The sequence below is a fragment of the Amphiprion ocellaris genome, chromosome 9 (genome assembly GCF_022539595.1).
Source record: "Amphiprion ocellaris isolate individual 3 ecotype Okinawa chromosome 9, ASM2253959v1, whole genome shotgun sequence".
Classification (NCBI taxonomy): domain Eukaryota; kingdom Metazoa; phylum Chordata; class Actinopteri; family Pomacentridae; genus Amphiprion; species Amphiprion ocellaris.
The window spans coordinates 148,077-172,500 of NC_072774.1; the positions used below are offsets into that span (position 1 = coordinate 148,077).

The window sequence follows — 24,424 nt, forward strand, 5'->3', positions numbered from 1 at the left end:
ATATCTTCTACTGATGATGGTGGAAAATCTTCTACTGATGATGGTGGAACATCTTTCTACTGATGATGGTGGAACATCTACTGATGATGGTGGAACATCTTTCTACTGATGATGGTGGAACATGTACTGATGACAGTGGAACATCTACAGATGATGGTGGAACATCTTTCTACTGATGATCGTGTAACACCTTTCTACTGATGATGGTAGAACATCTTTCAATCTGCTAAATGAACCAAAAATAGGCTTCAATGTGAGATATTTCATTATTTTCTTTCTGATTCTCTTGAGTCTGTAAAAAAGAAACAAATAAAACTTCTCCATCAGTCTCATATGTCAAAAAGTGGTGCATGACTTTTTTCTTTTTTATAAACTTTTGTATTTGGGCAGAGCTGTAGGCAGTGCCCCCACAGTATGGAAACCAGTTAAAAATGGAAACAGGATGCATTTATTTTCTATTGTTGAGGACAAAGCAACAAAAACGAGTCCACAGTGAGTAAAAATGTCTAAAAAAAAAAAAAAACATAAAACAAGATAAGACATGAATTCTGTCCATTATGAGACCTAAAAAGCTTCCGACAGTAACTCAGGGTGACGAGAGGTTAATATTTAAAATTTTTTTATAAGATAATTAAAGCCTGTCAGTCCGGCTGATGGGGATATGGCTCCATTTACAGGCCTAAAGAGCAATAATAAGGAAGTTAACATCAATAAAACATCCCATAATGATAAAGATTAGCTATTGGAAACAGGAACCTGCTCCTCTGTGAAACACTTTATTTTTGTCATTTAGTGTCTCGTTTTTGTCGTTTTGCATCTCGTTCTTGTCGTTTTGTCTCATTTCTGTCGTTTTGTCTCATTTCTGTCGTTTTGCGTCTGATTCTGTCACTGTGTCTCAATTTTGTTGTTTTGTGTCTCATTTTTGTCGTTTTGCATCTCGTTTTTCTCGTTTTTGTCATTTTGCATCTCGTTTTTGTCGTTTTGCGTCTCGTTTTTGTTTTGTCTCCTTTTTGTCGTTTTGTGTCTCGTTTTTGTCGTTTCGTTTCTCGTTTTTGTCATTTTGCGTCTCGTTTTTGTCATTTTGCTTCTTCTTTTTGTCATTTTGCTTCTTCTTTTTGTCGTTTTGCGTCTCGTTTTTGTTTTGTCTCGTTTCTGTTGTTTTGTGTCTCCTTTTTGTCGCTTTGTGCTGTTTTTGTCGCTTTGTGTCCCGTTTTTGTCGTTTTGCGTCTCGTTTTTGTCGTTTTGCATCTCGTCATTTTGCTTCTTTTTGTCATTTTGTGTCTCATTTTTGTTTTGTGTCTCCTTTTTGTGGTTTTGTGTCTCGTTTCTGTTGTTTTCTGTCTCCTTTTTGTCGCTTTGTGTTGTTTTTGTCGTTTTGTGTCTCGTTTTTCTCGTTTTGCGTCTCGTTTTTGTCGTTATGTCTCGTTTTTGTCGTTTTGCGTCTCGTTTTTGTCGTTTTGCATCTCGTTTTTGTTTTGTGTCTCCTTTTTGTCGCTTTGTGTTGTTTTTGTCGTTTTGTGTCTCGTTTTTGTCGTTCTGCTTCTCGTTTTTGTCGTTTTGTGTCTCATTTTTGTAGTTTTACATCTTGTTTTTGCTGTTCTCTGTCTCATTTTTGTCGTTTTGTGTCTTGTGTCAGAAACCTGCTCCTCTGGAACACTTTTTATCTTAAATTAGGAAGTCCAGAGATGAGATGAAAGACGGAGCAGATTTAAATAAAGAGAGAGTAGTCGTACCTTTCGAAGATCTGCCGAATGATGAGGAAGACGAGGGCAATGGGCAGCGCCACCCACAGGTCCCTGGCCTTGGCGTAGACCCGTCCATCCCGGTCCTCCAGATCGGCCCAACCCAGACCCTCCGGGAACCAGAGCCGCTCCTGCCAGAACCAGTCGCTGAGCTCGGACAGCATTCTGGGAGCAGAGCAGAGGTAGTGGGTTTAAAACATGAAGGAGGTCAGTTAGAAGCTTCAATAACAGAGAAAAAAACATTCAGAAAATGAGATTAATGTGGAATCGTCTGTTTCACCATGCTGGATGGATCTCCAGCAACCTCTGTTCACTGTTTCTGATCTATGCTGCATTTATTTTATTCATCCAGTAGCTTTGGTTTCATTCTTACAATCCTTTCGGATACATTTCAGTCATGTTGAACAGGTTGTGGAAATTTTTTCAATCATTTTAGGCAATTTTATGCCCTTTTAGACACTCTTTTAAACTGCTTGGGACCTTTTTTTTTGTCATTTTAGACTATTTTTTCTGATGTTTTGGGCCAGTTTTTGTCATTTTGAACAAATTTTGAGTCACTTTGAATATAAATATATCCATTTTTCCTCTCCAGACTTTTCCTCTCTACTCTGCTCATCATCAGTAGATGTTCCACCATGCTGAATGGATCTCCATCCTGCTCCTCTGTTCTGTTTCTACTGCATTTATTTTATTGGTTTTTATTTTCAGTCTCTCGTCATCTCCTCTTGTTGTTTTGTGTCATTTTGTCGTGTTTTTTTCCATTCTGAGTCATTTTTTGGTCTCCTTTTTGTCATTTTGTGTCTATTTTTTGTTGTATTCTGTCTTGTGTAGCATCTCGTTTGTCAGTTTGTCATGTTTTTGTTGTTTTGTGTCACATTTCTGTTGCTTGCTGGACAAAATCACTTCATGTCTCATTTAAAAATCTGTCAAAAATAAACCATTTGTACATATCATATTCTGCAAAAAAGAAAAAAATTCTCCGCACAAATAAGAAACTAAAACTAACAGAGTAGAGGTGATAAATGTAGAAGGTATTTTTAAATAAAATCTGAACAGCCGGCCTCCTATAGCGGCCTATAAATCTCTTTATTCTTCCTATAGGAGCTCAGCTGTCCTCCACCAAGCCATTTAAAGAATGAGGCAACTTCCCGCTCTCTACATTTTTCCTGATGCATAAACCAGAGCTGGAGGCCGTCAGCGGGGAGCAGAAAGCAGCGGTCCTCCACACCAGCTGCTTTCCACTCAGGGAGTGGCAGCAGAGAGAAAACAGAGCCAATGCTGGTGCGAATCTGAGGGATGATTCATCAGGAGGTCCCTCTAACTGCAGCTGCAAAATACCAAAGTTCTGAAACTCCCGTCTACACCCAGCCCAAGGAGGATTACCCCTCAGACATGAAGCTCTGATGGTTCCTCACAAAATAAAGTCCTAGTTAACTTACAGACTGTTTCAGATGACTTACAGATGTTTTAGCCAACTATAGACCAATTTCCAACCTCCCATTTCTCTCCAAAATTCTGGAAAGAACAGTTGCAAATCAATTATGTGAACATTTACAAAGGAATAGCTTATTTGAAGAGTTTCAGTCAGGCTTCAGAGTGCATCATAGCACAGAAACAGCTCTGGTGAAAGTTACTAATGACCTTCTCATAGCGTCAGATAATGGACTGGTCTCTATACTTATTTTATTGGACCTTAGTGCAGCATTCGATACAATCGACCACAAACTTTTATTACAGCGACTAGAACATTCTATTGGCATTAAAGGGACAGCACTGGACTGGTTTAAATCCTACTTATCAGACAGGTTCCAGTTTGTGCATGTCAACAATGACTCTTCTGAGCATACTAGGGTTAATCATGGAGTTCCTCAGGGTTCTGTCTTAGGACCAATACTGTTCACATTATACATGCTTCCCTTAGGCAACATTATTAGGAAGCACTGTATTAATTTCCATTGTTATGCTGACGACACTCAATTGTATTTATCTATGAAGCCAAATGAAACTAATCAGCTAGCTAGACTGCAAGATTGTCTTAAGGACATAAAGACCTGGATGACCTATAATTTCTTACTACTAAATTCAGACAAGACTGAAGTCATTGTATTTGGCCCCAAACATCTTAGAGAATTGCTTTCAAAGCATATAGTTACTCTGGATGGCATTACACTGGCCTCCAGTACTACTGTGAGGAACCTCGGTGTTATCTTTGACCAGGACATGTCCTTTAACTCGCACATAAAACAAATCTGTAGGACTTCCTTTGTCCACCTGAGAAATATTGTGAAAATCAGGAACATCCTGTCTCAGAGTGATGCAGAAAAACTAGTCCATGCATTTGTTACTTCTAGGCTTGACTACTGTAATTCCTTATTATCAGGTTGTCCCAATAGCTCTCTGAAACATCTACAGCTGATCCAAAACACTGCAGCCAGAGTACTGACGGGAGTTAGCAAGAGAGATCATATTTCTCCTATATTGGTTTCTCTTCATTGGCTTCCTGTTAAATCTAGAATAGAATTCAAAATCCTTCTTCTGACATATAAAGCTCTTAACAACCAATCTCCATCATATCTTAAAGACCTGATAGTACCATATTATCCTAGCAGAACTCTTCGCTCTCAGACTGCAGGCTTACTTGTTGTTCCTAGAATCTCTAAAAGTAGAATGTGAGGCAGAGCCTCAGTTATCAGCTCCTCTCCTGTGGAACCAGCTCCCAGTTTGGGTTCGGGAGGCGGACATCCTCTCTATTTTTAAGACCAGGCTTAAAACCTTCCTTTTTGACAAAGCTTATAGTTAGGGCTGACTGGGGGACCCTGACGGGGTGAGCTGGTGTTTTCATTTGCAAAACTGACTTCCCCTCTTGACGTCCCTTTAGTTTGCCCCTAGTTATGCTGCTATAGGCCTAGGCTGCTGGGGAACCTCTCTTGATGCACTGAGCCCTTCTCTAACTACCTATGTATTTACTATATATACCATTATTGCATTACATTCACTCTGTTTCTTTCTGTGTCCTTTCTCTGAGTGTCCCTGGTCCCAGAGCTGGATGCTGGATGCTTCAGATGTGTGGCTGTGTTTTATGGTCCTTGTGTCCCACCCCCCACCTCTCTATCTCTACCCCTCTATCTGTATCCCTCTATCTCTACCTCTACCTCTCTATCTCTACCCCTCTATCTGTATCCCTCTATCTCTACCTTTCTACCTCTTCTGTCCCTCTCAACCCGCCCGGCCAGCAGGCAGATGGGTCCCCCCACATTAGAGCCGGGTTCTGCTCGAGGTTTTTTTCCCTGTTAAAAGGGTGTTTTCCTTGCCACTGTCGCCTTTTGGCTTGCTCTGGGGGTCAGGCATATGGGTTCTGTAAAGCGTCTCGAGACAATTTGACTGTAATTGGCGCTATATAAATAAAAATTGAATTGAATTGAATTGAATTTCTAGAACATCAGTAAAACAGCAGAATTATGTCACAAGAACTAGGAAGAACCTGGAACCAACATGTTGCTGGAAAAATATCTCCACATCCTAGAGATAGACAGATGTTTCACCATCATCAGTAGATGTTTCACCATGCTGAATGGATCTCCAACAACCTCTGTTCACTGTTTCTGCTGCATTTATTTTATTGACGTTTTGTTTTCTTGTTTAATGCCGTTCTGTCTCATTTTTGTCATTTTGAGTCTATTTTTTGTTGTTTTCTGTCTTGTGTAGTGTCTCGTTTGTCAGTTTTTCATGATTTTTGTTGTTTTCTGTCTTATTTCTGTCGTTTTCTTCTTGTTTTGTGCTGTTCTGTCTCATTTTTGTCATTTTGAGTCTAATTTGTGGTGTTTTATGTCTTCCTTCTGTCACTTTGTCCTGTTTTTTGCCCCTTTGTGTCATTTTTTTGGTCTGGTTTTTATCATTTTGGGCCGTTTTATGTCTGATTTTTGACATTTTATGTCTTGTTTGTCATTTTGTGTCTCTTATTTTTCAGTTTTGTGTCTTGTTTGTGTAAATTATCCTGTTTCTGTCTGGTTTTGGTCGTTTTATTCGTCTCTGGGACAGTCTTCTCTGGTCTTGTCATTTTTTTAATCTCCTTTTTGTTGTTTTGAGTCAGTGTCTGGTTTTGTTCAGTTTATTTGTCTTTGAGATGGTTTTGTTTCCCTTTTGTGTCATTATATATCTACTTATGGTGGTTTTGTGTCTGCTTGCTTTCATTTAGTGCATTTTTGCAGTTGTTTTGTGTCATTTTGAGGCCATTTTGTGCCTCCATGCAGTCATTTTTTGCTCTCAGCAGTCATTCAGTGCCTCTTTGTGATCATTTTCTGTCTTTGTGTGGTTTTGTGCAACTTTGCAGTGATTTTTGTCTCGACTTTGTCACTTTTTGCCGTTCCCTTCTTTTGTTAGCGTTTAATTTTTTGTTGTTTTGTGGTTGTTTTTGTCACCATACACTATAAATAGATCAGAAAGAGTGAGTAAACCACAGTCTGATGGGCTCCAGAGGGTTAATATAGATAAAATCGACCTTTAAACGGATTCACCCAAATAATAAAGTCTTATCTACGTCTGATAATAAACCCGAGAACTCAACCTTTTTATCTGACATCAGAATGATGAGAAAACTGTCCTTTAAACGGGTCATTTATCACTTTATGTCTTTCTCTTTGTTAACTTCATTTTAAAGTTTTTTTTAAGATCAGCTGATTCACTGCTGTTCAGTTTCACTCGATTATTTTCCACATCGACTCACGTTGTCACGATCCTGTTTCCTGTTGCAACAGCACAATATCCCCTTAACTCCTCTTTAACTCCTCTTTAACTCCTCTTAACTCCTCTTTAACCCCCCTTTAACTCCCCTTAACTCCCCTTTAACTCCCCTTAACTCCTCTTTAACTCCCTTTAACTCCCCTTAACTCCTCTTTAACTCCCCTTTAACTCCATTTAACTCCCCTTTAACTCTCCTTAACTCCTCTTTAACTCCCTTCAACTCCCCTTTAACTCCCTTTAACTCCCTTTAACTCCATTTAACTCCCCTTTAACTCTCCTTAACTCCTCTTTAACTCTCCTTAACTCCTCTTTAACTCCCCTTTAACTTCCTTTAACTCCCTTTAACTCCCCTTTAACTCCCCTTTAACTCCTCTTTTACTCCTCTTTTACTCCCTTTAACTGAACATCTATACACTAATTTGGCAAAAAGATCATCTTTATAGAAGTAACAAGATCAAGCAACAACACAATAAAGGAAAAAATAAAAGGTACATTCTCTACTTTTTACTATTCATGCTGTTACTATGTGGTGATATTCAGCTGAATCCTGGCCCACCAACTAACAGCATTGGCCACACAGTAACAACAGGAACTCCCACTTGCCAAGATGTGGACACAGCTAATTGTTGGATCACTGGAACCCTCACCGATTTCAACAATTGTAAGTGACTGCTTCAGCCTAGTTCCTCAGCTGGACTCAATCACTGAAGGAAGACTGATTATCCCTCAAGAAATCAAGCAAAGTAGGAGCTCCTCTCCACAAAAAGACTCTAACCCAACCCTTTTGCTCAAGACTCAAGCACCTGTACCATCACACCTCCCTCTGCAGCAGGACAGATTCCAAGAAAAAATGGCCTACAGCAGAGCAGCTTTCCAGCAAAAGAGTGTGAAATATTTTCAAACAGTAAACCATGCAAAGGTGATTTGGGACCCAAAGAAAAAAATGAAGGGCATCACTGGTGGTCATCTGAACATACGAAGTATTATACCAAAGAGAGATCAAATTCAGCATCTGTTAGTAGACTCCAACTTGGACTTTCTGGCTTTGACTGAAACCTGACTGTCTAGCGACACCCCAACAACCATGATTGATGTGCCTGGGTACACCTGTTTTTGCAAAGATAGACTGTCTGGAAAAGGAGGCGGGGTGTTAGTTTACGTAAAGAACATTTTAAAATGCACTCAGGTTAACGTGGATACTTATGGGTTAGAATGTCTAATTTTAAATTTATTTATTTATTGAAACATAATGTAACATTTTACCAAAATGTTGATATTTGCTTGAAGCACTAAGCCATAGAACTGAAAACATTGTACTTGGAGATTTTAACATAAACTGGCTGGACAAAAACTGTAAGCAAAAACTTAAAGCAGTTACATCCAAACATAAACTGTACCAGATAATTAAAGAGCCAACCAGAATCTCCAAGACAAGCAAAAATATTATAGACCTAATCTTCACAAATAAACCTGACAGGGTGTCAAAAACATATAATTTGTTAACAGGTTTATCAGACCATAATATGATCCTGATAATGAGGAAACATACTAAAAAAACGCCTACAGAGACTCTCTTTCAAACAGAATCATAATTATGTGCCAACAGGGATTCCTAAACAGAGAATCAATCAATTTGAAAATGAATTAAAACGTCTAAATTGGGACAATGTTTTGCAAATTAGTGACACAGACAGATGTGATATCTTGACAAATACTATGGCAAATGTAATTCAAAAGTTCGCTTGCCCTCTTAAGTTTAGGCATAAACCAACCCTGCCATGGATAAATAATGACATTTATCAGCTGATGAAGAAGCAGGATCATGCATTTAAAAAAAAATCACTGTTCACAAAATTACATACAGACATCCTCATCTACAAGGGGATACGAAACCGGGTTGTAACTGAACTAAGAAAGGCAAAGACAAATTATTTCATGCAACTCATAAATGATTCAGGTGGGAACAGTTTATATCTTTGGAAACATATTAACACACTCTTAAACTGTAAGTCAAAGCACCATGAAGAAATAAAGGAACTTAATATTAAAGGAATGATTTCTACTAACATCAATGAAATAGCTAATGAATTAAATTCATACTTCATTCAATCAACATCAAACTTCCAAAAACCTCTCAACACAGATGAACTTAACTTAGATTCTCAACAATTACAAAATGTAAATGGTATAAGTAAAGGTCAGGCTTCCTACTTTAACATCGAACAGACTGACCACATCAAAATTCAAAAAATCATAATCCAGTTAAACAATTCAAAAGCAAAAGATATATTTGGAATTGATGCTTTATTTTTGAAAAAACACAGAGGCATTTTGGTAAGCCCTTTACTTCATTTAATAAATTTGTCTATCAAAGAAGGGAAATTTCCACAAAGCTTTAAAATGGCCATTATCACAAAATCAGTTTTATCATTCTAAGCAATTTGGATTTCGCAAAAATTGTTCAACTGAGATGGCTCTGTGTCATTTCACTGAGAGAATAAAATGTTCAATTGACAACGGAAATAGTTGGAGCAGTGTTTTTGGACTTGAAGAAAGCCTTTGACACTGTAAGTCATGAGATACTTCTCAGTAAATTAAGACATGAATTGAATTTTTCTGCTCCTGCTGTTAGTGGGCTTAGCTCATATTTGGAATATCGACAGCAGTGTGTTCGACTACAGAATGTGAAAACATCTCCTCTGAACAGTAAGACTGGTCCGCTCCAGGGATCAGTTTTAGGTCCTATTCTTTTTTGTTTATACATAAATGATTTGCCTACCATCTGTACGGACACTGAATGTCAAATGTATGCTGATGACACAGCGTTTTATGTTTCAGCAAAGACTCCCTGTCAGGCTTCAGACATCTTAAGCAGACAGATGGTTACTGTCTCAGAATGGCTACAAAGGAATCATTTAACACTTAATCACTAAAAAACAGTACCAATGTGCTTTTCAATAAGACAGAAAGTCTCTGAGAAATTTCACATCACTATTGATACTAATGAAACTGAGGTGGTAAATGAGTTTAAATATTTAGGTATAACTCTAGATACACAACTTAAGTTTGACGCACATACAAAGATGTTATCCAAAACTGTAAAAACCAGTCTGAACTGCTTTATATTTATCAGGTCATGTCTCTCTTTTAAGGCAGCTCATTTATATCTGCATGCCATGGTTCTTTCACATTTGTCCTACTGCATTGCTGTCTGGGGCCAAGCCACTGACTCACCTACCAGACCTCTACTCTCACTTTACAAACAAGCTTTGAAAATTTTACACCAGAAACCACAAAAATGGCATCACTGTAAAATCACTGAAAAACACAATTTGTTGACTTTTTCCAACTGTATAAAGTTCTCCTTCCTAAAAGTTGTTTTTAAGTGTTTAAATGGACTGACCCCACAAGTGATGTCTCAGATCTTTAAAAAGACAGACAGCTCCAGGACAATGACAAGGAGCAGAACCAAGCAGAACCAAGCAGAACTGTCAAATTCCAAGATGCAGAACAACGTTTGGCCAACCAAAGTACACACCTATGGAATTCCTTACCATCAGAAATTAAATCCCAAACAGAGTTGAAGATGTTTAGTGTGAAAGTTAAATACTGGCTCAAGCAGCAGCAGAAGTTTGAACATTAATTTTTTACAAGTCATTGTCAACATAACAGCACTTTACTAATGTTCATTGTTAAATTCAACTCCGTTTTCTTTTATCAGTAATTGACAACTGCAACTTTGTTTATTTATTTATTGTATTTTTCACTGTATTTGTGTCATTGCATTTTTTAATTGTATTTCGTATACTTCATTGTATTTTAAACGCCTGACCAGGGACAAAGACTGCAAATTAGCTGAAGCTAGACGTCTTATATGCATCGCATTTTCCCTTTTTTGTGGCAATGTTGTATGAATTGTCCCTGCCAAATAAACATTAAAATAAATAAAATAAACTCCCCTTAACTCCCCAGATCTCCTCTATCTCCCAAATAGGAATGACTAAATTATCTCCTTTCTTTATGTGGGATCAACAGGCAAAAATATTTCCAAAATGACTTAAATTTTGACAAAATGACTCAAAATTCTCTCATGACTCAAAACATTTCCAAAGTGATTTAAGATTCTCCAAGATGGTTAAAAAGTTTTCCAAAGTGACTCGAAATATCCTGAAAATGGTTTAAAAATTGTTCAAAATGACTTGCATTTTGACAAAAATGCTCAAAATTCTCTCAGATGACTCAATACTTTTCCCATAGTGACTCAAAACATCCTCAAAATTGTTAAAAAATGTCCAAAATGACTTAAAATTTTATAAAAATGACTCCAAAATGTTCTAAAATCACTCAAAACGTTTCAAAAGTGATTCAAGATTCTGCAAGACAGTTATAAATTTTTCCAGTGACTCAAAATATTCTCAAAATGGTTAAAAATTGTCCAAAATAACTTAAAATTGGACAAAAAAGACTGAACCTGTGTCCAAAGTGACTCTGAATCGTCCAAATTGTGTAAATGTGTGTGTGTGTGATTAAATTTATCCTCTGTTTATGAGATATTTATCAGTTTGTCTCTATTTTCTGAATCTTTCACTGGTCTGATTCTTTATCTTTATTTTATTTTTTTAGTATCCCTCATTAATCCCACGAGGGGAAATTCTGATTTTCGCATCTCTCCCCAACTGGGGGAGTCAGAGCGATGGGTCAGCCACAGTACAGCGCCCCCTGGAGCAGGAAGGGTTAAGGGTCTTGCTCAAGGGCCCAACAGTGGCCACATCGGGGTTTGAACCTCTGACCTTCTGATCAGTAGTCCAGAGACTTAACTGTTGCACCACCACTGCCCCACCTTTATCTGGTTATTTTGCACATTATTAACTCTAAACTGTTTAAAAGGTTCATCAGTTGTAATTAATCGCAACATAAACACATAAAAACATGTGACTGAACATATTTAATGTTTTTTCTGATCAGATAAGGGAGCATTGTATGTCATTTTTGGAGAGTTTTAATCCCTAAAATGTAAATTATTCAGGTAGATTTACATCTTCTTTTCTTAAATGTGATTTATAACAAACTTTGACTATTTTATCTGGTTCTATTAGTCTGAATTTGTTTTCATGAGTTGTCTGAAGCGACTTTTATAATTATTATTAACTCTAAACTGTTAAAAAGTGCATCAGCTGTAGAAAACATGCGACTGAACATATTTAATGTGTTTTATGATCAGATAAAGCAGCATTTTAGGTCGTTTTTGGAGAGTTTTAATCCCTAAAATGTAAACTTTAATCAGCAACTGTTGTCTTAAATGTGATTTATAACTAACTTTGACTATTTTATCTGGTTCTATTAGTTTAAATTTGTTTTCATGAGTTGTTTAATGTGACTTTTCTAATCATTATTAACTGTAAACCCGCTGTAGTAAACCTGAGTGAACAGCAGCAGCAGCTTCAGATATTTTTAGGGCTGAGATCATTCATGGATTCAGCTTGTTTAAGCACTTTTCCCCTCCAGGCCTCGTCCCATTGGCCCGCTGGGTCACATGACCCCCTCTGACCATTCCAGAGGTCCAATAGGAGGAGGGCAGGAAGTCCTCGGTCTGTGAATGAAACAGGACGACATGTGCTGCTGGAAAACAGTCGCCTGGTTCTGAAGTAACGGAGTTTAATCTGCTGCAGTGAATCAGAGTCTGAACAGCAGACGGTTCCTCACGTCATCCTCAGAATGAATCATCCAACGTTTCCATCAGTCAGAGAATTACAGCCACAGAACTACAGCCGCAGAACTACAGCCACAGAATTACAGCCAAAGAACTGCAGCCAAAGAACTACAGCCACAGAATTACAGTCACAGAACTACAGCCACAGAACTACAGCCGCAGAATCACAGCTGCAGAACTACAGCCGCAGAATCACAGCTGCAGAACTACAGCCGCAGAACTACAGCCACAGAATTACAGTCACAGTCACAGAACTACAGCCACAGAATTATAGTCACAGAACTACAGCCACAGAATTACAGCCGCAGAACTACAGCCACAGAACTACAGCTGCAGAATTACAGCCACAGACCTACAGCCACAGAACTACAGCTGCAGAATCACAGCCGCAGAACTACAGCCGCAGAACTACAGCCACAGAATTACAGAAACAGAATTACAGTCACAGTCACAGAACGACAGCCACAGAATTACAGTCACAGAACTACAGCCACAGAATTACAGCCGCAGAACTACAGCCGCAGAATCACAGCTGCAGAACTACAGCCGCAGAACTACAGCCACAGAATTACAGCCACAGAATTACAGTCACAGTCACAGAACTACAGCCACAGAATTATAGTCACAGAACTACAGCCACAGAATTACAGCCGCAGAACTACAGCCACAGAATCACAGCTGCAGAATTACAGCCACAGAACTACAGCCACAGAACTACAGCTGCAGAATCACAGCCGCAGAACTACAGCCACAGAACTACAGCCACAGAATTACGGCCACAGAATTACAGCCACAGAATTACAGTCACAGTCACAGAACTACAGTCACAGAATTACAGCCACAGAATTACAGCCACAGAATTACAGTCACAGTCACAGAACTACAGTCACAGAATTACGGCCACAGAATTACAGCCACAGAACTACAGTCACAGAACTACAGCCGCAGAACTACAGCCACAGAATTACAGTCACAGTCACAGAACTACAGTCGCAGAACTACAGCCACAGAATTACAGCCACAGAATTACAGCCACAGAATTACAGTCACAGAACTACAGTCGCAGAACTACAGCCGCAGAATTACAGCCGCAGAACTACAGCTGCAGAATCACAGCCGCAGAACTACAGCCACAGAACTACAGCCACAGAATTACGGCCACAGAATTACAGCCACAAAATTACAGTCACAGTCACAGAACTACAGTCACAGAATTACAGCCACAGAATTACAGCCACAGAATTACAGTCACAGTCACAGAACTACAGTCACAGAATTACAGCCACAGAATTACAGCCACAGAATTACAGTCACAGTCACAGAACTACAGTCACAGAATTACGGCCACAGAATTACAGTCACAGTCACAGAACTACAGTCACAGAACTACAGCCACAGAATTACAGCCACAGAATTACAGTCACAGAACTACAGTCGCAGAACTACAGCCACAGAATTACAGCCACAGAATTACAGTCACAGTCACAGAACTACAGTCGCAGAACTACAGCCGCAGAATTACAGCCGCAGAACTACAGCTGCAGAATCACAGCTGCAGAATCACAGCTGCAGAACTACAGCCAAGGTCACAAGACTTACAGCTCCACCACCACTCTTTATGTAAAAACCATCAGCCAGAAAACTGTAGAAATGCAAAGATCCATCCATCCATCCATCCATCCAAGATTCAACAACTACCTACAAACTGTTCTTTATGTTGTTCATGAGTCCAGAACCCATAACTCCATCAGCCAGAAGACTGTAGGAAGATTCATCAGCACACTACAAACTGCTCTTTATGTTGGGTTTCATTAGCATATAACTCCTAACTCTATCAGATAGAAGACTGTAGAAACACAACAATTCAACAAACTAAAATCTGCTCTTCAGACTGACTTCTGTTTTATTAAATCCAACTACAAGGGCAGGTTTTCTAGAAATAGTCACCAAAGAATCAAGTTCTGTCTCAAAAAACTCCCAAATCTGAGCTAAAAACTGAGATATTTCTTCAAAATCACTTCAAAATTAACCAAAAAAATGGACCAGAATCTGTAAAAAAAAAAAAAAAAAACCTGCTCTTCATACTGGATTTTATAAACCTTCTGTACCCCTGAAGCCACTTTTAAAGGCAGGTATTCTAGAAAAAGTCAGTAAAATCTCACCAGTTGTTAGTATGAAACTGTAGAAACGGAAAGAATCAAAAACTTTATGTGAAGGTTTCATGTCTAACATCAAGGTCTCTCAGAAAAAAAGGCCAAATGTGAGCTGAAAATTCATCAAATAGTCCAAAATTAACCAAAAAAATGGACCAGAATCAGGAAAAACAGAAAGCGGGTCTTCATACTGGATTTTATAAACCTTCTGGATCCCTAAATCCACTTTTAAAGGCAGGTTTTCTAGAAAAAGTCACCAAAGAGTCGCTAAAGTCTCACCAGTTATTAGTCAGAAACTGCAGAAACACAAAGATTTAACAACTTCCTGACAAAAAACTGTAAAAAAAAAACTCCCAAATCTGAACTAAAAATTGAGATATTTCTTCAAAATCATTTCATTCTACCTGTTAGATTCCAAAACTAACCAAAAAATGGACCAGCTGCTTCGACCAGAATCTGTAAAAAAAAAACAGAAAACTGCTCTTTATTCTGGATTTTATAAACCTTCTGGATGAAAAAAAAATCCACTTTTAAAGGCAGGTTTTCAATAAAAATTATTAAAATCTCACCAGTTTTTAGTCAGAAACTGTAGAAACAAAGATTCAACAACATTTCCTGAACGTATGGTGGTTCTGTCTGGATAAACGGCCAAACCTGAGCTAAAAACTTCAATATTTCTTCAAACTTTCCAAGGTTCACCAAAAAACTGTCGTCTGCATGAAGCAGAATCAGGGAAAAACTAAAAACTGCTCGAAATATAAATTATAACCCCTCTGAATCCCCAAAACCCATTTTTAAAGACAGAAACCAGAAAATATTCATATTTAAGGAGCTGAAATTACTGAATTTAGATGTTTTTCATTTAAAAATGACTGATTAATTAATGATCTAAATACTGGAGCTGATCAGTTATTTGGTTAATCTTTGCAGAAAATTGAGATTTTAAGTTAAAAACTGAGTTTGCAACCCAAAGATCTTCAGTTTAGAGTCACAGAAGAAAGAAACCAGAAAATATCCACATTTGCACAGCTGAAATCACTGAATTTAGACTAATTTTACTTATAAAATTACTGAAACTGATTCATTAACTACCCAAATAGTTGGTGATTGATCTAATAATTAACAAGTAATCAATTAATCGTTGCAGCTCTGATTAAATTTACCACCATGAGAATTAATTTATACTGAAAGTTAATGTAAATCTGACAAATAAAGGGCAAAGTGTGCATAGAGTGTTGTATATATTTGCAATTAATGATTATTTCTAGATTATTCGATTAGTTGTTTGTCTGATAATGGTGAAAAATGTCTGGTTTAGTCCACAGATCTTCAGTTTACTGTCACAGAGGAGAAAATATTCACATTTTAAGGAGCTGAAATCACTAATTTGGAAGTTTTTATTTTTTTTAAATGACTCAATCGACTAAATTTTTAAGTAACACTCATTAAATATTCATCTGAACTTTCAATGAGACAGTCTGTGTGTTTTCTCACTCCGTTCTTTTAATATTTGAGCTAGTCGAAACATGAACGAGGTGGATTTAGAATTTCACATTCAAACTTTAAATGAAAGAGAATTCCGCTAATAACTCAAACCTGAAACAAACCGAGGCTTCAAACAACCAGGAAAAGACGCTGAAATGGAGTTTTTAGGGTGAAAATGAGCCATGAGCTGAGTCCTCCTCTCATTTCTAGCTTTCTGAGGATTTCAGGAGAAACAGTGGAATCCTGAGCTCAGGATGAAGCTTCCTGATTAGCCGCTAACTCGGGTCACGCTCTGGACATTTGGATGTTTTCTGGCTGACTCGGGCACATTTCTCACATTCTGATCTCATTAGAACATTCTGATTCTCTGCTAGACTTTAACCAGGTGAAGGTGAGGAATCACTAACAGGTGATAGCTGCAGGTAGAATCAGTCCAGGTGAGTCTAATCACTTATCAATGATCGTTTTCTCCTTCATTCATCCATAAATAATCAGTAGCTGCAAAAATATGTGACAATTTATACACGATTTACATTAAGTTTGACTTTAAATCAGTTCTCATGGTGGTAAATTTAATCAGAGCTGCAACGATTAATCGATTAGTTGTCAATTATTAATCACCAACTATCTGGATAATTAATGAATCAGTTTGAGTCATTTTAAGTAAAATCATCCAAATTCAGTGATTTCAGCTCCTTAAATGTGAATATTTTCTCCTCTATGACAGTAAACTGAAGATCTTTGGACTAAACCAGACATTTTTCACCATTATCAGACAAACAACTAATCGAATAATCTAGAAATAATCATTAATTGCAAATATATACAACACTCTATGCACGCTTTGCCCTTTATTTGTCAGATTTACATTAACTTTCAGTATAAATTAATTCTCATGGTGGTAAATTTGATCAGAGCTGCGAAAATTAATTGATTAGTTGTTGATTATTAGATTAATCACCAACTATTTGGATAATTAATGAATCAGTAGCAGTCATTTTTAAAGTAAAATCAGTCTAAATTCAGTGATTTCGGCTTCTACAATGTGAATATTTTCTGGTTTCTTTCCTCCTATGTGACCCTAAACTGAAGATCTTTGAGTTGTAAACTCAGTTTTTAACTTAAAATCTCAATTTTCTGCAAAGATTAACCAAATAACTGTTCAGCCCCAGTATTTAGATCATTAATTAATCAGTTTGAGTCATTATTTAAGTAAAAAACAGCCTAAGTTCAGTGATTTCAGCTCCTTAAATGTGAATATTTTCTCCTCTATGACAGTAAACTGAAGATCTTTGGACTAAACCAGACATTTTTCACCATTATCAGACAAACAACTAATCGAATAATCTAGAAATAATCATTAATTGCAAATATATACAACACTCTATGCACACTTTGCCCTTTATTTGTCAGATTTACATTAACTTTCAGTATAAATTAATTCTCATGGTGGTAAATTTGATCAGAGCTGCGAAAATTAATTGATTAGTTGTTGATTATTAGATTAATCACCAACTATTTGGATAATTAATGAATCAGTAGCAGTCATTTTTAAAGTAAAATCAATCTAAATTCAGTGATTTCGGCTTCTACAATGTGAATATTTTCTGGTTTCTTTCCTCCTATGTGACTCTAAACTGAAGATCTTTGAGTTGTAAACTCAGTTTTTAACTTAAAATCTCAATTTTCTGCAAAGATTAACCAAATAACTGTTCAGCCCCAGTATTTAGATCATTAATTAATCAGTTTGAGTCATTATTTAAGTAAAAAACAGCCTAAGTTCAGTGATTTCAGCTCCTTAAATGTGAATATTTTCTGGTTTCTTTCCTCCTCTGTGACTCTAAACTGAATATTTTTTTAGGTTTTGCATAAACTTTAAATCTCAGTTTTCTGCCAGATTCTGTTCCTTTATCAAGAAGATTTAGTTTTGTAGACTTTAGATAAAACAAGGTAAAGAGAAAAATGGTGAAAACAACATTTAGTGCAGAAAAGCTGCAAAAATCAATCTATTAATGGATTAAGACTATTTGGATAATCGATTAATCAGTTTGGGTCATTTTTTTAAAGTAAAACAGTCTAAATTCAGTGATTTCAGCTCCTTAAATGTGAATATTTCCTGTTTTCTGTCCTCTGTGACAGTAAACTGGAGATATTTGGACTAAACCAGACAGAGGAAACTGATCCACATTTTCAACATTTTCTTAAGGTTTAGAGACAAACAATTAATTGATGTAGAAATAATCTAGAAAAGTTGCAGATTCTAATTAAAGTCAGCTGAAGTTTTCATGTAAACCTGAGACAGTAAAAGGCAAATTAAAGGCAGAATAAACTGTCATAAAGTTTGTTAAACTTCACTGTTAATTAACATGTTTCAGTTCAAATGTTGGTCAAACGTTAGAAAAGCTCCTGAAACTGAAGACCAGTTTTTGGCTTTTTGCAGAATCTTATTAACAGAGTGATTAATTTAAATGAGAGTTAGCCAGTTTTTCAAAGATTTAACAAAAAGAATCTCTTGAAATGAGATAAATTAGCTGTGAGCTAATTTTTAAGAAGCTACTAGAACCGTTGGAATATAACAGAGAAGAGCATTTGTGCAGCGAAGAATCGATCAACTGTTTGGGTCTAAAATGTGAAAAAATGTTTAAAATGTGGATCAGAGTTTCCTCAAATGTCTGGTTTAGTCCAAAGATCTTCAGTTTACCGTCACAGAGGAAAGAAACCAGAAAATATTCACATTTAAGGAGCTGAAATCACTGAATTTAGACTAATCAATTAGCTAATTATCAAAACAGTAGTAGTTGCCGATTATTTGATTAGTCGTTATGTTACCAATAAATCATCGTAAGTTCACATGGAAACCCTCTTAATTTTTGCTGTGTGACTGTTGGTCACAGCTGAGTCATTCCTGGCTTCATACTTGTACCATGAGGAGCAGAATTTTTAGTTTTTTACAGATTCTACTTAAAATAAACAGTTTATTTTTGGTGAATTTTGGAAAGAGCTTGATGAAACTTTGCATCTTTAAGCTTTTTTTCAATAAAATATTCACATTTAAGAAGCTGTCATTATAGAATTTAGACTTTTTTCATATAAAATGACTAAAACCAATTAATTGTCATCCCTGGATTCTTAGTTCTGCCATGAAGAGCAGAATTTTTAGTTTTTTACAGACTCAGGTTAAAGTAAACGGTGTATTTTTGGTGAATTTTGTAGAATAAAGTGAGTTTGATGAAATGTTGCATCTTTAAGCTCAGATTTGGATTTTTTCAAAGAAATATTCACAGAGTCTGCAGATACTGAATTTAGACCTTTTGTCTTAGAAAGTTACTCAAACTGATTAATCATTAACAGAATAGCTGATGACTAATCGATTAATCTCTATTTCACAAATAAATCTTCCAAAGTTCACATGGAAACTCTTTTAATTTTTGCTCTGCCACTGTTGGTCACAGCTGAGTCATTCACAGCTTCTTAGTTCTGCCATGAGGAGCAGCATTTTTAGTTTTTTACAGATTCCGGTTAAAGTAAACGGTAGATTTTTGGTGAATTTTTTTTTACAATAAAGTGAGTTTGATGAAATACTGCAACTCTGAGCTCAGATTAAGAGGCTATGATTATGGAATTTAGGCTTTTTTGTATCTTAGAATGTTACTCAAACCGATTAATCATTATCAGAATAGTTTGTGATGAATCTAAAAGTCGATGACTAATCGATTAATCGATGCTTGGATACAAAGTTTATGAGAATTTTCGCCATTTTGAGTTTGAATGGAGGCTCAGTGGGGTCAATTCAAGCCGTTTTCAGACTAATGAAACAACATTTAACTGGAATACTTCAGCAGCTGCTCCTGGATCAGTTTATCTCAGTTTTAGAGGTTTGATCTCCCTAAATGTTGAGTTTTCTGCTGTTCTGTGACTCAGACAACAAAATCAACAAATGGAGGATCAGCGGCTTTAAACCCTCTGATCTGTTTGTGTGTCTGCTGCAGTGAAAATGTGACACAACTACTGAACGAACTTTACCAGAGACAGCCTTTGTGCCATGAGTCCGGCAGCTCCCCGGACCGGACACCGGGACACACCGGGGCTGGACCGGCCGGTTTAGCGGGTTTACATGTGACTTTTAGAGTGTTTTTAGTGTTTTTTAGTGTTAAACCTCCTCTCCGGCCTGCTGTGCTCTAACGGCTCCTCCGTGCGTAATGACGTGTGCGCTGCGCAGCGTGCGCGTGCCGCAGGCACTCCATAACCAACAACGACATGAAAGTGAATCGTTACTTACTTTGGTGTTTGTCTCCGTCCTCTGGAGTGAAACGCTGCTTTCCAACTGACGGTAAAATCCGTGTTCCGGTGTTTTTTTTCTCCTCCCAGGGAGCAACTCCCGAACCGCGAGCTGAAGGCGCTCCGAGTCCGGCGTCAGCGTCCGGACGGACCGTTACATGTTTCCATGGAGCACGAAGTGTTTCCTCTGGCTGGAAGTGAAGACAGATGTGGAGGAAGAGAAGAGGAGGAGATGCTGCAGTGCGGAGGACTCGCTTTTCTTTTTTTCTCCTCTCTCTGCCCGGGGCGACGTCGTGCTCCGGACGGTTCAACCTTCGACTCCGTGCGTCCCGGGAGGCGGCGGCGGGATCTGGAGGGCGTGTGGCCGGAGAGGAGCGCGGGTCGGCCGGCAGCAGAGCGGACTGAGGGGCGGGGGAGGAGGGAGGAGAGACGGATAACGGAGGGGGAGGGCCGCTGTGACGTCTGGATGAAATGAAGCACATCCGGAGGAAAAGTTCCAGCAGGAGGCCAGAGAGGAGAACAGAGGAGAACAGAGGAGCAGAGAGGAGAACAGAGGAGCAGAGAGGAGAACAGAGGAGCAGAGAGGAGCAGAGAGGAGAACAGAGGAGCAGAGAGGAGAACAGAGGAGAACAGAGGAGCAGAGAGGAGAACAGAGGAGCAGACAGGAGAACAGAGGAGCAGAGAGGAGAACAGAGGAGAACAGAGGAGCAGAGAGGAGAACAGAGGAGCAGACAGGAGAACAGAGGAGCAGAGAGGAGAACAGAGGAGCAGAGAGGAGATGAGAGGAGAACAGAGGAGCAGAGAGGAGAACAGAGGAGCAGAGAGGAGAACAGAGGAGAACAGAGGAGCAGAGAGGAGAACAGAGGAGCAGACAGGAGAACAGAGGAGCAGAGAGGAGAACAGAGGAGAACAGAGGAGCAGACAGTAGCAGAGAGGAGAACAGAGGAGCAGAGAGGAGAACAGAGGAGCAGACAGTAGCAGAGAGGAGAACAGAGGAGCAGAGAGGAGAACAGAGGAGCAGAGAGGAGAACAGAGGAGCAGACAGGAGAACAGAGGAGCAGAGAGGAGAACAGAGGAGAACAGAGGAGCAGAGAGGAGAACAGAGGAGCAGACAGGAGAACAGAGGAGCAGAGAGGAGAACAGAGGAGAACAGAGGAGCAGAGAGGAGAACAGAGGAGCAGAGAGGAGAACAGAGGAGAACAGAGGAGCAGAGAGGAGAACAGAGGAGCAGACAGGAGAACAGAGGAGCAGAGAGGAGAACAGAGGAGAACAGAGGAGCAGACAGTAGCAGAGAGGAGAACAGAGGAGCAGAGAGGAGAACAGAGGAGCAGACAGTAGCAGAGAGGAGAACAGAGGAGCAGAGAGGAGAACAGAGGAGAACAGAGGAGCAGACAGGAGAACAGAGGAGCAGAGAGGAGAACAGAGGAGCAGAGAGGAGAACAGAGGAGCAGACAGGAGAACAGAGGAGCAGAGAGAACAGAGGAGAACAGAGGAGCAGAGAGGAGAACAGAGGAGAACAGAGGAGCAGAGAGGAGAACAGAGGAGCAGACAGGAGAACAGAGGAGCAGAGAGGAGAACAGAGGAGAACAGAGGAGCAGAGAGGAGAACAGAGGAGCAGACAGGAGAACAGAGGAGCAGAGAGGAGAACAGAGGAGAACAGAGGAGCAGAGAGGAGAACAGAGGAGCAGAGAGGAGAACAGAGGAGAACAGAGGAGCAGAGAGGAGAACAGAGGAGCAGACAGGAGAACAGAGGAGCAGAGAGGAGAACAGAGGAGAACAGAGGAGCAGACAGTAGCAGAGAGGAGAACAGAGGAGCAGAGAGGAGAACAGAGGAGAACAGAGGAGCAGACAGTAGCAGAGAGGAGAACAGAGGAGCAGAGAGGAGAACAGAGGAGCAGAGAGGAGAACAGAGGAGCAGACAGTAGCAGAGAGGAGAACAGAGGAGCAGACAGGAGAACAGAGGAGCAGAGAGGAGAACAGAGGAGAACAGAGGAGCAGACAGTAGCAGAGAGGAGAACAGAGGAGCAGAGAGGAGAACAGAGGAGAACAGAGGAGCAGACAGTAGCAGAGAGGAGAACAGAGGAGCAGAGAGGAGAACAGAGGAGCAGAGAGGAGAACAGAGGAGCAGACAGTAGCAGAGAGGAGAACAGAGGAGCAGACAGTAGCAGCTGCTGTGAGTTTCTGCTCAGTTCTGCAGGAAAAACACGCTTTTATTTCACCTCAGATCAACTTCCACAAAACTCTTTAACCCTCGTGTCGTCCTGTGGGTCAAATTGACTCGTTTTAAAGTTTGAAAATATGGAGGAAAAACAACATATTTTCACAGTGAAACTTGTGATGTCCACATTTTCAACATTTTTGGGAAATCTTTGAACAATTTTTGGTGGAAAAAAAGAAATGTTAAAAATGTTTCTTTATGAACATTTACATAGAAATCAACCGAAATCCAGCGAATTTCACTGGATTTTGGTTGATTTTTATGTGAATGTTCTTAAAGAAAATATTAAAAGTTTTACTGATATATATGGAATCATTTTAGATATTTTTAGGATTTTTCTGGAAGATTTTTACTCATTTTTTGAAAATATTTGCAAGAATTTTCTTGCCAAGTTTGGGATTTTTTTTTTTTTTAAATAAAAACTTTGAAGGAATTATTGGAATTTTCTTCCTGAAGGTTTTGCAAATTTTCAGAAATTTGGGGAATTTTTTTGTTGAATTTTTGGATTTTTTTCAGACGAAACAATTTTTTTGATGCCCGTAAATGAGGACAACAGGAGGATCAAAATCATAAAATATGGATATTTAGAAATATTTCTGAAAAACTTTAGCTTTCTGAGATCACTGACCCACTTTATCAGGTTTATTCTCACATTAAATCTGTTTGAGCAACATCTGAGGAAAAAGATATAAAATGACACAAATTAAACACAAAATGACAAAAACAAGACATCAAATAAAATGAGACATGAAAAATGACAAACAAAAACGACAGAAAGCAGCAAAAATGAGGCAAAAATGTTACAACCAGAGTCAACACAACAGAGACACGTATTAAGACAAACGAGACAGAAAATGACACAAATTAGACACAAAACAACAAAAAAGAGACATAAAATGACCAAAAAAGCATCAAAAACAGGTTAGCAGGTTAACATGATACAACCATACAACATGACAAACGACACAAATGAGACCAAATGCGATCGAGACACAAAATAATAAAAAAAAGACACAAAACGTCAAAAATGAGACATAAAATGAAAAAAACGAGGCAAACGTGATACAACCATACAGAATTGCATCAGTTTTATTATTCTCTCATTAAAACAACAACACGTGAGGAACTATTAGAGATAAAAACCTGAAAGTTTCTCTCTTATTTCATGTCATTGATCCAGAATCTGGAATATTGGACAGTAGATCAATAATCTGTGCTCTACTGGAACCAGACTTTCTACTAATATCTTAGTTTTTGTGCTACAACTTGTCAAATCTGCTTAGTCAGTGATAAAAGTCCAACTAAAATAACTTTATTTCCATGTCAGTGAGCCGGTATTTCCTGTTAAAGTATTCTACGTTTAGTTTTATTGTGACCTGCAGCTATGTGCCATTTTCTGACAAAAAGATATATAATGAGGGAAAACGGCACAGTAACTTTTTAAAAACGATTTTTCAATCCTTATTAAATATAATTTAATTATCAGAAAATGGCAAATATCTGTCAAATAATTATATATTTTCCAGCTGATTTAAATTCAGTAAAACGGTGTCATTCTGTGGTTGAATTATTAAAAAACTACCATTTATAAATATCAGATTTTTTTTATTAAAACATTATTTACAGTGTTGGCTTTTTATTTACAGTCAACATGTAAATTAATGCTTTTATTCTGTTTATTCATTCTTATGTAATCTCATTTTTTTGGAATCTGTGCAGAGAATTTTAGATATCTTCACAAATGAAGCCTAAACTTATTGATCTTCATGTCAGATTTAGATTTATGGTGATTTTTGATGCGATCTGCTGCTTTCCTGTGGCTGAATAAGAGACGGTGAGTCATGTCAGAGATGTTAATGATTTATTTGGAATATTTCTGTGCTTTTTCTGCTTTTATTTGCTGTCAGTTCTTTGGTCGGATTAAATGAAAGTGAAGTTGTTAGGTCACAGGAACGGGACTTCTATTTGGATAAACCAAGTAAAGCAAATAAATGTAGATCAAATTCAGCATTAACATCAACAATTCAACTGTTTTACTGTCTTTTGTTACTTATTTATATTATTTCTATTAAGAATAAACCTGTTGGTCAAATAAAAA

At 38.1% G+C, this 24,424-nt stretch overlaps 1 protein-coding gene across 3 annotated transcripts in view; it reads right to left on the reverse strand.

The window, feature by feature from the left end:
* LOC111576810 (ceramide synthase 2-like) overlaps nt 1-20,519 on the reverse strand; it is a 45,029-nt gene extending 24,510 nt beyond the window's left edge. Inside the window, exons 1-3 of one of the 3 annotated variants that reach the window (XM_055013536.1) lie at nt 20,110-20,519; nt 14,750-14,801; nt 1,734-1,907 (exon numbers count right to left, since the gene is read on the reverse strand). In XM_055013536.1, the coding sequence (XP_054869511.1) occupies nt 1,734-1,906 (173 nt within the window). In that variant the 5' untranslated portion in view covers nt 1,907; nt 14,750-14,801; nt 20,110-20,519. The remainder of the gene's footprint in view (nt 1-1,733; nt 1,908-14,749; nt 14,802-20,109) is intronic. The other 2 variants (XM_055013537.1, XM_055013538.1) reach the window with 2 other exon arrangements.
* Between the last annotated feature and the right edge of the window lie 3,905 nt (nt 20,520-24,424).